We start from the raw sequence: 15,407 nt of genomic DNA, 5'->3' as shown, positions 1-15,407 counted from the left end.
TGTGACCCAGTTTCAAACTTGATCTAGATATCATCAAGATGAACATTCTGACCAATATTCATGCAGATCCCATGAAAAATATGACCTCTAGAGAGGTCACAAGGATTTTCTATTATTTGTCCTACTGACCTAGTTTTTGACCGCAGTTGACCCAGTTTCGAACTTGACCTAGATATCATCAAGGTGAACATTCTCACTGATTTTCATGAAGATCCATTGAAAAATATGGCCTCCAGAGAGGTCACAAGGTTTTTCTATTTTTAGACCTACTGACCTAGTTTTTGACCGCATGTGACCCAGTTTCGAACTTGACCTAGATATCATCAAGGTGAACATTCTGACTAACTTTCATAAAGATCCCATGAAAAATATGACCTCTAGAGTGGTCACAAGCAAAAGTTTACGCACGCACGGACAGACGGACGGACGCTGCGTGATCACAAAAGCTCACCTTGTCACTATGTGACAGGTGAGCTAAAAAGGCCTGCAGTTTCACAAAAGAAGATTTTTGAAATTTCCAATATATACATATAGGGAAAAGTGACCACACTTCCTGGTGGCCATGTATTTTGACGAATGGGTATAATTTGAAAAATCTTGGTAGAGGGCGACATAAGGACCATTTGTGTGAAATTATTTCAAAATCAGACCATTGGTTTAGGAGATTTTTCTAGTTTTAGCTCTGGTGGCCCCTATGTGCAACCAAGCGGAACCGTTTGAATAACTTTGGTACAGGACCACCCAAGGAACAACCAGGCCAAGTTTCATCAAAATCCATTCAGTGGTTTTGGAGAAGATGTCGTTAAAACACAACTGTTGATGACGGACAGATGCACGATGGACACAGTGTGATCACAATAGCTCACCATGAGCACTTTGTGCTCAGGTGAGCTAAAAATCAGACCAGTGGTTTTAAGGGAAGAGAAAGTATGCAAACTTAAATATTTTTATCATTACTGAGTTAATTAGAGGCTTGCATAAAATATCAATATTTGTTGTTTATCAACTGGGTCAAAAACAACTAAGAACGAATTTTGTGCCAGAATCTTTGACTTATTACATGTGCAAAGCATCCCAAACAGAGGCAAGAGAAAGCACTCTTTCCCACATAGTGAATCTATTTTCGCGAGCCAAAGAAAATGACAAGTTGTTGATTGCTAAGAAGACCATTAGTATTGCAAAGGTAAATGCATGTCAATGTATCCTGGTAAAATAATAAGAGTAAAAGGAAAAAGAAACGGGCCTAAATTCATGACTGAACACTTGTCAGAAGTCTGAAATACATATATACTGGCAGCCCCTCCGATCAGCAGTCACCTGACTTAAGCAGCCAAAGTGTTTCCCCTGATTGGCTGCTTAAGACAGGTTAGACTGAAGTCATATTGGGAAAACTAGCCCTACCCCTAGTGGCCATGTTTTAACAAAACAGAATAATTTGGAGGTATTTGGTAAAAGTTCACCCAAGGAACATTTTTATGAAATTATTTTGAACATGGGCCAGCTCCAGTTATTTCTCAAAGCTCTATAGTTAATCTCAGTACCATCAGGGGAAATAATCAGCAGTTTTTCTCTATCTTATTAAGTGAATGAATTACCTCTCTTAGTAGAATAAAACCAAAAGAGGAAGTAAATTTTAATCAAATTTCCTAATAAAACTAAAAAAGAAAGTAGATTTAAAGTAATTAACATCATTATGTCTTTAAAGACAGAAAAATAGACAAAAAATAAATCACATTTTAACAGGAAATTATTTTCAAGGTGAGTGGATCATAGCTGGCATGTCTTCTTTTAAAACAAGAGCTGTCGGAGGACAGCAACGCTCGACTATTTAACAGCCTTGTCGCTTGAATGAATAAGAAAGTCGAAAAAGGGGCATAATTTAGTAAAAAAGTAAAATAGGGTTATGGAACCTGCATAGTGCTTATCAGCTCATGACAGTGGACAAGTGTATGAAGTTTCAATCCATTCCCATTAGTGGGTACTGATACCAGCTTACATATAAGAATTTAACCCAAAAACTCCTAAGTTGAAAAAGGGGCATAATTTTGTAAAATGCAAAGTTGAGTTATTGACCCTTTGCACTGCATGTCATATCATGACAGTGAACTAGAGTGTGAAGTTTCAATCCTTTCCCATTAGTGGATACTGAGATACCAGCTTACATACAAAAACTTAACCAAAAATTTCTATGTTGAAAAAGGGGCATAATTTTGTGAAAAGGCAAAATAGAGTTATGAAACCTGTGCAATGTAAGTCAGATTATCACAGTAAATAAGTGTGTGAAGTTTCAATCCATTCCCACAAGTGGTTACTGAGATACCAGCTTACATACAAAACCTTAACCAAAAATTTCTAAGTCAAAAAAGGGGCATAATTTTGTAAAAAAGCAAAACAGAGTTATGGAACCTGTGCAATGTAAGTCAGTTTATCACAGTGAATAAGTGTGTGAAGTTTCAATCCATTCCCACAAGTGGTTGCTGAGATACCAGCTTACATACAAAAACTTAACCAAATCGGGACGCGGACGCCGACGCATGGGCGAGTCCAATAGCTCTACTATTCTATGAATAGTCGAGCTAAAAAATTGAAATACATCTATTTCTTTACAGCTTGACCTTTTTAATGGAAAACTTTATTTTGTTAAAAGAGTCTTCCTGTCCTATTTCCAGTTGTAATATATCATATAGCACCAGAAAGTACATACATACAGAATTTAAATAGACATTATATTTTCTAATACCAAAATTTCTCAGCAGCTCTGATATTTTAATTTAAAAAAATTAGATTTAATGATGATAAAAGCATTAATTGCTTGCTGTTTACATTTCCAGAATGTCTCAAGATCCTGATTATTACCAAACTGTATCATTGAAGCTGTCAAATGTGCTCAATGATATTGGTGTCAATGAGAGAATGATTCTGAAGAGGAGGAGGACGGTCTTGTTGATGGAAACTATGGCTACTAGTACTTACAGATTGCTGGGCAAGAATGCTTCCATCTATTATTTTGGTAGCCAGTCTGAAGTGTCTACAACAACAGGGCTCCATTCAGACATTGATATACTCATATGCAACAATAAGAATGATGTAATACAGAACTGGACTGAGTGGCAACCTGGCAGGCACAATCTACTGATGATCCAGGATGAGACCACATCACCAGGTTACTGTCTACTACAACGTTTGAGGGATGGTGAGCCTCTTCCTCTTCCTATTTCTTTCCTTGATCATATACCAGACAGTAATCTTAGAGTTAGCAGAGGTAAAGTGCTGCTGAAGAACACACTTTTTAGAGATGTCATTGGAGCAGGAAGTGCAATAAATGGTCCTGCTGAATCAATGCAAGGAAGGCCAGGTTTTGCTGATAAAGATTTTGTTGCAGCATGCCACTGTAAATCATGGCCTGCAGAAGCCAAACCTTGGTTATTAAGACAAGGTAAAGGAAGATGGCCTACAGAAAACATGAAGAGATACTGCGAGACTACAGGATGTTTTGTTGTGCCAGTAAGCAGTAAAAATGGCCAGAATGAAGAACTTGAATGGAGAATATCTACTTCTCATGCTGAAAGATGTCTGATGTTCAGTTTAAACATCACACAATTAAGATGTTACATCCTGATGAAGATGATTCTTAAAACATTTATAAATCCTCAATGTGATTCTGTCCTTTCAAGTTTCATGTGTAAAACTGTTTTATTTCATTGTATACAAAATACACATTCAAATAACTGGCAGGAATCCAACTTACTCCCATGTTTGATGTGCTGCCTTACAATATTGCAGAACTTTGTTAGACAAGAAAACTGTCCACATTTTATAATACCTGAAAACAACCTGCTGGCAGAAAGAATTTCACCTCATAACAAACATAAAACTCTTGAAATCTTACAAAATATTATACAAAGTGAGGGTTGTGCACTGCTGGAGATTCCCATTGATGACCTTGGTAGGAGACTGCAGGTGAAGATGAACATGGATGAAGCTTTTCAGTATTATCAAACTCCAGCCCAAAAACATGCCCTTATTTCAACAAAGCTGCTACTTTCTACTGCCAATATAGTAATTGCCAGTCACAGGATCCTTTTAACAAAAAAAACGCATGATGGAAATGAGATAGTGCGTGAAAATTTATCAAACTTTATATTAACACTAACTAAAATGTACAGGAAAATGGGTTTTAATTGTCTGGAAAAATCTGCAATGAAGCTTTTAGCATCTCTGCTTTCATCTTCACTAGGGTCTGTGATAGCATCTCATGACATTTACACTACTCGCAGTATATCCTCAGAAGCACTGGTCTGGTTTTCAGTTGGTTTGAATTCAGATGTGTCATCTGGTAGATTGAAACTTGCATCAGCATTATATTGTGCTGGATATATGGAAAGAGCAGAGTTTGTTCTGAGGAATACTGAAGCTAAGTATGATCTGAATACTGTTGAACCTGTATGTGGATGTTTTGATCAATGCAACAGTCACGAAAGGTCAGAATTCATCAATAAATGTAACACTGGAAATGAAGAAGTGATAAAACATTACACAGCATTTTGTGTTAGCTTTCTTAAGTGTGAAATTTGCTGTGTTCCTGAAGAGCTACAGTATGAAATGTTTAGATCTACACAAGAGGACATGCTTGAAAGGGATGAAGGACTTGACTTTTGGATGGACTTGGCTGTGGTAGATAGTTTCCCTTATCTCTACTTCCTACAGTACAAAACTTACAGTGCTCTTCAGAGGGTGGCAGACCAACAATGTGCACTTGCAAACCTTGTCACTACCATTGAAACAGAACCAAACCTAAACCACAGGGAAACATCACTGAACTTACTAGGACAGTGTATGGAACAGGAAAACCGACATACTGATGCTTTACGCTGCTACATGATATCTCTGAATATCCGTGCAAGAAACAATGCTGCAAACTTACTGATCTGTAGACTTCTCAATAAAATAGTTAACATGCAGGAAAATACACTGAGCTGAACAGGGTATTCTATGGAACATGCAGGAAAATACACTGAGCTGAACAGGGTATCCTATGGAACATGCAGGAAAATACACTGAGCTGAACAGGGTATTCCATGGAATATGCAGGAAAATACACTGAGCTGAACAGGGTATTCCATGGAACATGCAGGAAAATACACTGAGCTGAACAGGGTATTCCATGGAACATGCAGGAAAATACACTGAGCTGAACAGGGTATTCCATGGAACATGCAGGAAAATACACTGAGCTGAACAGGGTATTCTATGGAACATGCTATACCTATCTACATAAAGATACTGTATGTTACTTTAAAAACACTTATGAATTATCTGTTATTCATACAAGTACTATACATTCTATGTAGAGGACTTAATGTTTAAGTCATTCATGAAGAAAAATTGTATGAACCGATGTGCATTATACACAAACAAATGCTGTCTAATGACAGTGTGCTAGACTATCTGAGACCCTTGCACATAATACTTGCTTACATTCAACAGCTTTATCAAACTTTTCTTTAGAATAGTGCATAATTTTGTAAACTGTCAACAGGCAATATGAAATCTGATTTACAATGGTCATTTCACAATGTTGAAGACTACTGAAGAGTTTTAAAGGATTCAATTAAACCAATGCAAATTATTGCAGTTCCAGTAACATGTTGGAAAAAATTAGGATAGGTAGGCAGGAAAAATGTTTTATTTCAAAATTTGTTTTATTTTGCTAAACTAAACTGTAGCAGGAATAGATGATTTTGATACTGCTATCATACAGAAAGGATATAACATCTCTGACTGTACACTTCTGAATGGATATGCCTGCTATTTCTTATCAAATTTAACATTTTCTTCTCTATATTAATATTAAGATTGACCAAATAAAAAGCAACCTTTATTGTTAAATAAACAGATATCAAAAAAACATTTCTTTGTAATACTTGAGCAAATATGACAAAGTAGCTTTTAGTCTCAGTACTTAAGCTTGACAGAAACAAGGAGCTGTATTTTCAAAACACAAAATCATGTCCCCAGGTATATGACCAAACATGTTCTTCTTTTAGAGGTTTTAAGTTTAAAGGTGAAGATCATATGAAGGTCAAGGTCAGTTTGTAGGTCTTGTCACAATGTTTGCTGAGTGAGAGTATGGTCTAACTGGGTCATTTTTGTGGACTGTAGGACCAAAAATGTTGCCTATTAAAAGTTTTAACTCATATGATGGTCAAGGTCATTTAAATACAGTAACTGTCAGTTTGTTGGTCTGCAAGTATGAAAGATTGAGTCATAAATGTGGGAAGTAGGCAATCTGGTTCATAAAGACAGACAAACAGATTAACGGAAACAGTTCAGTCACTATATGTCCGGGGCAAAAAGATTAACTGATCTAGCCATGCTGTAGAAAACTCCATTCTGCCTTTGAGCCAAGACAACAGTTATAGGGTTCTGTTGGTTGAAATGCCAATACTAGAACAGCAAACATGCTGCTGTCTTTCATGATGGACAGTTGCTTGACTGACAGTTTCTTTGGCACTCCCTGTCCTACTATTCAGCATTCCCTGCCCTACTAAGTCTCCAGATCTATCTTGACATTTACAATTATTGACTCTTGAGCCATTGAATATGATGTGATATTCACCGAAAGAGGTCAATATTGCCTTTTTCCAGTGAATATCACATCATATTCAATGGCTCAAGGGTCAATAACTGTTTTATTATATGGGTTCAGGTTTATGAATAAGTAACAAATATTTGTTGCTTGAAAGTAACAATAAATAACTTCTATTCTATTTTTAGAAAGTCATGTTTAATAGGGAAAACCCAGGGCACTAAGCATTAAACACGAAATATATTTTTAAAAGATGAAAAGCGGTTTCTACCAATGAAATTTAGGTTATTTTTAGAACATATAATAATGTTAATTGTTGAACTTGTTACACATTGTAATATTGCACGGCTTATCAAATGATGTAATGTTTGTTACAATTAGTATTATTATTGAATTACAATGATAAATCACATACTGTGAATCACTTAATTACGTCAGCACAAAATTTCGTGGTTCTGGCTAAAACGTCTGTTTCATGGGGACGTAAAGTCGGATTTCAAATTTTTGATTTTTTTTTTAATTTCCACAGGACTAGATCTAGCATATCATTTTGTTCTTACATGTGAAACATACACATGTCGAACAGTACTACCACTGTTACCGAATTTGCAATCTACACCGCAGGAGATTAGTGAATAATCATGTGCCCATTAATGGCCACGTTATCTTATACGACCCCTAATTTGCAAAACTTAATGAAACTTGGAAATATTTCATAAGAAAAGTCTGTGCCAGTCAAAAAGTGTCAAAACCGTAGCACCTGAGATATAGTCTTGCACAATTAACATTCATAATCAAAACAACAACTGATCTTGTGCATGTGTTATTTCCTGCCGAGAAACGTGTAAGGCCACACCAAATTGATTACTTGGTCAACAGATTTCCCGCTCCATTTTTTCCAGAATCAAAAACAAATATTTTTTTTTTGAAAATCAGCTTCTGCTCGCTTCAGTTTTTGCCGACCGATTTCTAAATTTCAGGGCGGGCATTTTTTCACTGTTTAGGGACCTTATTGTCATTGTTAAGAAACAGTAATTCATAAAATTTAATACTTTTAATCATAATTGTCCATTAAAATACCGGATGAACATGTTTGAGGCACTGTGTTGCCCCAGTTTGCAAAACTGACAGCCGAAATGACAGTTAGATTGTGTAAATAAATCTTGGAAAGATCATTAGGAAGAGTTTCCGCAAGACATTTTTTTCTCGAGATGAACATCAATATCACACTATTTTAAACACAGTGTCGTCTAATAGTGGTTGATAATTAGAACAACGTTTTACTGCGATCCTTAAAATTATGCATATATATCAGCAGTAACTTGGTAGTACTTAAATGATGAACAGGCGGTATAATTCAATTTAGACTTCACAACCAATGTTACATCATAAATAATGAATTGTTGAAATAACTTTGATTTTAAAGAATGGTAAATTGCTTCTATCAGCAATGTAAAATGAACACAATTTTCTGGCGGAGAAGGGGTACGCACATGGAACTTTATTAGGGCAAAGGAATCCTAAAGAGCTTACAAACTCACAATCCAAGACAACATGTATTAAAGGCTTACTTTTTTATTTTTCATATAGAGTTGAAATACAAGAATATTATTTAACTGTTTATAGATTCTTTTTCAGAGTTGTTTAATGGGTACCATCAGATCTATTTATCAACAAGAGGGCCATGATGGCTCTATATCGCTCACCTGTTATCATTGCACTTGAGGACAAGAAGGTCCTCAGCAAAAATTATCTAAGTCCAAAGGACAGGAACAACAAAGGGAAGAAATTTAACCAAAAAGAAAAAAAAATTCTTACAAGGTACAGATATGTCAAAATACACCTAAAAATTGGAGATACCATCCATGTTGTACCACAGAAAAGTGGTCTCGGTTTTTACCTACGGCCAATAATAAAAAAGTTACTAAAAATAAGCTATTTATAGTAACGTAAAAGGGAAGTAATTATAAAAAAATTATTGTAAATGAACAAAAGAAGGATCTGCCAAATAAATCTGTTGACATAAATCAAATTTCAGATCAGTATCTTCATTAGTTACAAAGATATACCCATTTTTATTTGAAATAAAGGGAGGTAATTTGACATAAAATCAGTCCATAGTTATCTACCCTGATTAGCTCAGTCCAACTAATGACAATAATGAAATTTCAAATAAGTCCTATAAGTACTTACTGATAAAAATCCATTTTGATTACAATCAGGGGAGGTAATCAGATATAAAATAACTCTGGAACCTACGATTGGATCTGATTTGTCATGGAATCCAAGATATATTGTTGTTGAAGATATTTTGGAAGTTTGTATCAAATAAAACCATAAATGAAGTCTCTATATGGCTGCAAAAGCCAAAATAGCCAATTTTGGACCTTTAAGGGGCCATAACTCTGGAACCCATAAAGGAATCTGGCCAGTTCAATAAAGGAACCAAGATCTTGTGGTAATACAAGTTGTGTGCAAGTTTGGTTAAAATCAAATCATAAATGAAGCTGCTATTGTGCAAACAAGGTCAAAATAGCTAATTTTGGCCCTTTCAGGGGCCATAACTCTGGAACCCATTAAGGGATCTGGCCGGCTTAAAAAAGGAACCGAGATCTTATGGTGACACAAGTTTTGTGCAAGTTTGGTAAAAATCAAGTTATAAATAAAGCTGCTATTGTGCAGACAAGATCAAAATAGCTAATTCTGGCTCTTTCAGGGGCCATAACTCTGGAACCCATAATGGAATTTCGCCAGTTGAAGAAAGGAACCAAGATCATATGGTGATACAAGTTGTGTGCAAGTTTGGTTAAAATAAAATCATAAATGAAGCTGCTATTGTGCAGACAAGGTCAAAATAGCTAATTCTGGCCCTTTCAGGGGCCATAACTCTGGAACCCATAATGGAATTTCACCAGTTGAAGAAAGGAACCAAGATCATATGGTGATACAAGTTGTGTGCAAGTTTGGTTAAAATAAAATCATAAATGAAGCTGCTATTGTGCAGACAAGGTCAAAATAGCTAATTCTGGCATGTCAGGGGCCATAACTCTGGAACCCATATAGGAATCTGGCCAGTTCAAGAAAGGAACCAAGATCTTATGGTGATACAAGTTGTGTGCTAGTTTGGTAAAAATCAAGTTATAAATAAAGCTGCTATTGTGCAGACAAGGTCAAAATAGCTAATTTTGGCCCTTTCAGGGGCCATAACTCTGGAACCCATAACGGGATCTGGCCAGTTCAAAAAAGGAACCGAGATCTTATGGTGATACAAGTTGTGTGCAAGTTTGGTTAAAATAAAATCATAAACGAAACCACTATCGTGCAGAAATTGTTGACGCACGGACGGACTGACGATGGACGACGGACGAAGGGTGATCACAAAAGCTCACCTTGTCACTATGTGACAGGTGAGCTAAAAAGAAACTGAGGATGATAATGCATTTATCAAAAGTCAGCCTTTTGCTATCTACTATGTGAAATCAAAGAATAACAGAAAGTGCAAAATTTGTCATTGAATTTACAAGTGAATTGGGCTATCAGTGGATGATGGACTTCCTGGTATATGGTGAAATTGCATTGAAAGTTGACAGACACTATGATATATAGGTCATGAGTACCTAATGTGCTGGTGAGGTGATTGCAGTATTTTCCATATATATAATGATTTCTGTTATACACTACATGAGAGTAACAGCTTTCTTATTCTTATGTAGTGACATAGAATCTAAGGCGAAACCCTTTATGTGGCCTGGGTACTGGCTTGCCTAGGATACAAACTTAGCGAACACATTAGTTCTATACACTAGAAATATGGTCAAATTGCAAGATTTTCTTGTATCCGCCTGTTGTCCCTCCAGTTTGTTTAAATGTCTAAATGTTTGAAAATATTACAATGTAGCGCGACCCGGTAAACATAGATATATTTGAGTCAGGTGTCGTGTGGCTGTCATGTATTTTGGGAACAGTTTGTCATTAAACCTTCAACATTTACAGATCTTTGGTTCTTTTATGTAATTTCAAGCCATTTTGACATGTATTTGCAGTGCTTGTTGATTTTTGTGACAAGTTTTTTTTTATTTGTTTTTCTTCAAATCGCTCCTAGCCCGCTCCAAAAATAGTTGAAATCCAAAAACAAATATTTTTCTTTTTATTTCGCTCGCCCGCTCCTAAATTTTTTGGGAAAAATCCGATGACCAATAAATTAATTTGGTGTGGCCTAATGTGAATTGGGTAATAATATATCAGACGCATCATTATGGGGAACATTTATGCCATGTAATTCTAAAATCCCTTCATGGATGGCAGACCGGACCAGAAACAGACCCTTGTAACCTTTGACTCTAAATTTGACCTTGACCTTTATAGCTAGGTCTCTTTGTCTTGTGCATGACATGTTGTCTCATTAAGTTTAACATAAATGACATGTTATTTCAAAATTCTTCCACGAATGGCAGACTTATGGACTGGACACGAAACAGACCCTGTTAACCTTTCACCTCTAAGTGTGCCCTTGACCTTGGAGCTAAGGCTCTAGGTCTTGCACATGACACATCACCTTATTATGGTGTACATTTATGCCAAGTTATTTTGAAATCCTTTTATGGGTGGCACAGTTACAGACTTGACACGAAGTGTGATGGATGGAAGGATGAAAGGATGCAGCCTATTTCTATGTCCTCCTATTTTTCTTCGAAAAAGGTGGGGACAAAAACCAAGAGGCCATAAGTCAGTGAAAAATTATCCATTGGAAAAAACCTGTTGCATTTGCATAACAAGTTTGGTACTTATTGTACTCTCACATGCCAACAGTTTTATATCAATATATCAGAAAAGTGTACAAGATTTATTTTCTATCACTCAGATACACACATACTTGTTTTGTACAGGTTGTCCTGTTGTAGGATCTTCTAATGGTAAATGTGTCCAGCCACAGCTAAACTCCCCTTTCTCTTTTGTACTCTGCAAATAATCAAATATTCAACTATCTTAATGCTGTACATTTATTTTATTTTCTCTGGTCACAGGATATAACAACAATAACTAATTTTAGTCTTTTGACTTAAAAGTTGTGAAAGGGACTATTTGGGGAAACAACAAGGCCACAAATCTAGAGCAGTTATAACAAAAAGATCAATACACAGTGTATACTTACTGTTCGTTCATAAGAAGCACACATTTCAAACAAGATTCCTGCAAAACCAAGAAAGAAAATGTTAAAAATTATTGACTATAAAACTTTCTAAACATATGAAAAAAAAGTTTAAAAAACATTAGAAACAACAGGGTCATTGACTCTAAAGCGCTCACCTGTGTACAAGGCTTCAAGTGTGTTTGTATAATGTAATGGTACAAGTACAGAGTTAGGTTTCTTCTATGTTAGCCTATATTATATACATATATGTCACACATTTTTGAACCTAGGGCAATAATTTGAACAACTACAACAGACATTACAACTCTGATATCACCTGCCAAATATCAATGCTCTAGCTATTATGGATTCAGAGAAGAAGATTTTCAAAGTTTCTTATATATAAGTCTTTAGTAAGTACATGTCATACACAGGGGTGTGGCCATTTGTGACCTTTGGGCAATAATTTGGACAATTATGGTTGAAAGTCAAACCCTTATATCACATGCCAAATATCAAAGCTCTAGAGAAAAAGATTTTTGAAGTCTGATAGCTGAAAACCTATTTTTAACGAAAAAGACCCATATGATCAATGCACAGGAACCATTTGAACAACATTGAAAAAGGGGCTACCAAGAGATCATTTGTGTAAAGTTTTATCAAAATCCATTCAGTGGTTTTGGAGATGTTATTTAAAGAAATTACCACAAGTGACCACGTCCGCTGGTGGCCATGCTTTTTGACTAATCAGAAACACTATTTATAGAAGGTCACACAAGGATCACTTGCGTAAAATTATTTTACAAGAGGGTCATGATGACCCTGGATCGCTCACCTGAGTAATATGAGCTACATGTTTCAAATGTCAAACTGATGATAAAATATTAAGAAAGTCAGTAGGTCACATTCAAGGTCAATGAAATTCAGTTTTACGATTTGTGTGCAAAACTGTGTATGTTATCAAAATTTCAAGGCTGTATCTTAAAAAAACACAGAAGTAGGTCAGTAGGTCAAGGTCACAGTCGAGTGACATCATATTACTTGGGGTCATCAGGTAATTATAACTGAACAGTCTTGGAAATAGGATCAGATGATTTTTTAAGTATTTTTCCTATATAACTCACATAATAACTAAGTCACCCCAGGGCGGGGCCTCTTTTAACCCCAGGGGCATTATTTGAACAAATTTGGTAGAGGACTACTAGAAAATGCATCATACCAAATATAAAAAGCCTAAGTCGTATGGTTTCAGACAAGATGATTTTTAAAGCTTTTTCCTATACAAGTCTATATAAAACTTGGGACCCCAAGGGCAGGGCCTCTTTTCACCCAAGGGGTACAATTTGAACAAGTTTGGTTAAGGACCATAAGACAATGCTACAAAGCAAATATCAAAGGTCTAAGTGTTGTGGTTTCAGACAAGAAGATTTTTAAACTTTTTTGCCTATATAAGTCTATGTAAAACTTGGGACCCCCAGGGTGGGGCCATATTTGACCCTATGGGGATAATTTGAACACTCTTGGTAGAGGACCACTAGATGATGCTACATACCAAATATCAAAGCCCTAGGCCATGTGGTTTTGCACTAGAAGATTTTCAAAGTTTTCCCTATATAAGTCTATATAAACCACGTGACCCCCAGGGCGGGGCCATATTTGACCCTAGGGGGATAATTTAAACAATCTTGGTAGAGGACCACTAGATGAAGCTACATACCAAATATCAAAGCCCTAGGCCATGTGGTTTTGCACAAGAAGATTTTCAAAGTTTTCCCTATATAAGTCTATATAAATCATGTGACCCCCAGGGCAGGGCCATATTTGACCCTAGGGGGATAATTTGTATAATTTTGGTAGAGGACCACTAGATGATGCTACACACCAGATATCAAAGCCCTAGGCCCTGTGGTTTGGACAAGAAGATTTTTAAAGTTTTTCCTTTTGGTTGCCATGGCAACCAGAGTTACGCATGGAATTCAAATCTTTGAACAATTTTAAAAGGGGGCCACCCAAGGATCATTCCTGTGAAGTTTGGTGTAATTCTGCCCAGTGGTTTTCAAGAGGAAGATTTTTTCAGAAATTGTTGATGGACGATGCACGACAGACGATGCACGATGGACATCAAGCAGTCACAATAGCTCATCTTGTCACTTCGTGACAGGTGAGCTAAAAATCGGGCTAGCAATTTCACACAAGAAGATTTTTAAAGTTTCCACTATATACATATAGGGAAAAGTGACCACACCCCCTGGTGGCCATGTTTTTGACAAATCAAAATAATTTGAACAATCTTGGTAGAGGGTCACACAAGGATCATTTGTGTAAAATTATTTTAAAATCAGGCCAGCAGTTTCATAAAAGAAGCTTTTTCGAATTTCTACTATATACATTTAGGAAAAATTGGTATAATTTGAACAATCTTGGTAGAGGTTGACATAAGGAATATTTGTGTTAAATGATATCTAAATCTGACCACTAGCTTAGGAGGAGATGTCGTTTGAAGATTTTTCTATTTTTAACTCTAGCGGCCCCTTTGTGCAACCAAGTGGAACCGTTTGACCAACTTTGTTAGAGAACCACCCAAGTAACATCCAGGCCAAGTTTCATCAAAATCCATTCAGTGGTTTTGGAGGAGATGTTGTTTAAACATAACTGTTGACGAAGGACGACTTGACACATGCACGTAAGACAGACGCAGCGTGATCACAATACCTCACCATGAGCACTTTGTGCTCAGGTGAGCTAAAAAATAACAATTAAACCTTGAATTTAACTCTGCTTGGTACAATCAAGCATTCATGCCTTAGTTGAGAGCAACTCCATTTACATCAACAACAACATAAGTTTCTCTCCATTAATCTACTTTTTGATATTCTAACTAAGTTCTATCACAATCCAAGTATAAAAATTTATCTTGATAATTCTTTAACATAAACTCTGCAACATTAATTGCCCATGATTTTTTTTAATATAAGACATACAGAAAATGAAGGTACTGGTAATTATTGCTTCAGAAATATAAACACAATACAAATTGAATACATACCAATGTTAGGTACTATGTTACTCGATCTAAAAAAAACTTCACCATGCTGGTATGTGTCCATCATATCATTTACCTGAACAAAAAAATATCTTTCAGATTTTTGTTCAAAATTAACTGCATGAAACATTTAAATGAGGATATGAGAAACTTTCTCATATATCTTATCTTTAGAATAATTTTCTCAGACTTAGGAAACTGATTTGACATGTATTTTGAATGCTGATTAGATAGTTTTACTCAATATTGTAATCTTACAACTTCAGTTCTTGTGCTCATGACCAAGACAGAATTGCAAATTAGTTGTTTTGCCTAAAAAACAAACCAGCAAATTTACATGTCACTTATTTGAAACTTTTATGCCAAAAATGTATATAGCAGCTTGCCAGCCTAGAATGTTTAATAGTCTTAAGACTAAAACCCTTTACAAAACTTTCAACCAATAGAATAGACTATTGATCAGATAACTGGTAATTCATGAAAATATTTTTTCCAGATAAACCACTAGCTTTTTATAAATTCTAAATAGAATCATTGAGATACACAACAATAAAGCAAATAATCCAATGTCACAAACTATCTGTCTAGACAGGAGATCCTTTCAACCTCTTCGCCTCCCTCCTCAAAGATATTGTCATACATTA

General features: G+C 35.8%; 2 protein-coding genes across 3 annotated transcripts in view; one reads left to right on the top strand and one right to left on the bottom strand.

Moving 5' to 3' along the window:
- LOC123544889 (nephrocystin-1-like) overlaps window positions 1-14,993 on the bottom strand; it is a 40,321-nt gene extending 25,328 nt beyond the window's left edge. The window contains exons 1-3 of one of the 2 annotated variants that reach the window (XM_053540862.1): window positions 14,767-14,993; window positions 11,742-11,779; window positions 11,463-11,548 (exon numbers count right to left, since the gene is read on the bottom strand). In XM_053540862.1, the coding sequence (XP_053396837.1) occupies window positions 11,463-11,548; window positions 11,742-11,779; window positions 14,767-14,893 (251 nt within the window). In that variant the 5' untranslated portion in view covers window positions 14,894-14,993. The remainder of the gene's footprint in view (window positions 1-11,462; window positions 11,549-11,741; window positions 11,780-14,766) is intronic. The other variant, XM_053540864.1, reaches the window with a different exon arrangement.
- Window positions 1,615-5,266, top strand: LOC123544890 (uncharacterized). Its single transcript, XM_045331017.2, has 2 exons — window positions 1,615-1,758; window positions 2,832-5,266. Exon 2 carries the CDS (start codon window positions 2,833-2,835, stop codon window positions 4,978-4,980), a length of 2,148 nt encoding a protein of 715 aa, XP_045186952.2. The 5' UTR covers window positions 1,615-1,758; window position 2,832; the 3' UTR covers window positions 4,981-5,266.
- Window positions 14,994-15,407: the final 414 nt, after the last annotated feature.

The sequence above is a fragment of the Mercenaria mercenaria genome, chromosome 1 (genome assembly GCF_021730395.1).
Source record: "Mercenaria mercenaria strain notata chromosome 1, MADL_Memer_1, whole genome shotgun sequence".
NCBI lineage: Eukaryota > Metazoa > Mollusca > Bivalvia > Venerida > Veneridae > Mercenaria > Mercenaria mercenaria.
Note: the sequence above shows the minus strand (reverse complement) of the source record. Positions and strands in the feature narration are given on the sequence as shown.

Bases quoted from the DNA above. Each gene is read 5' to 3' on its own strand.
- LOC123544890 (XM_045331017.2), top strand. From the start codon at position 2,833: ATGTCTCAAGATCCTGATTATTACCAAACTGTATCATTGAAGCTGTCA.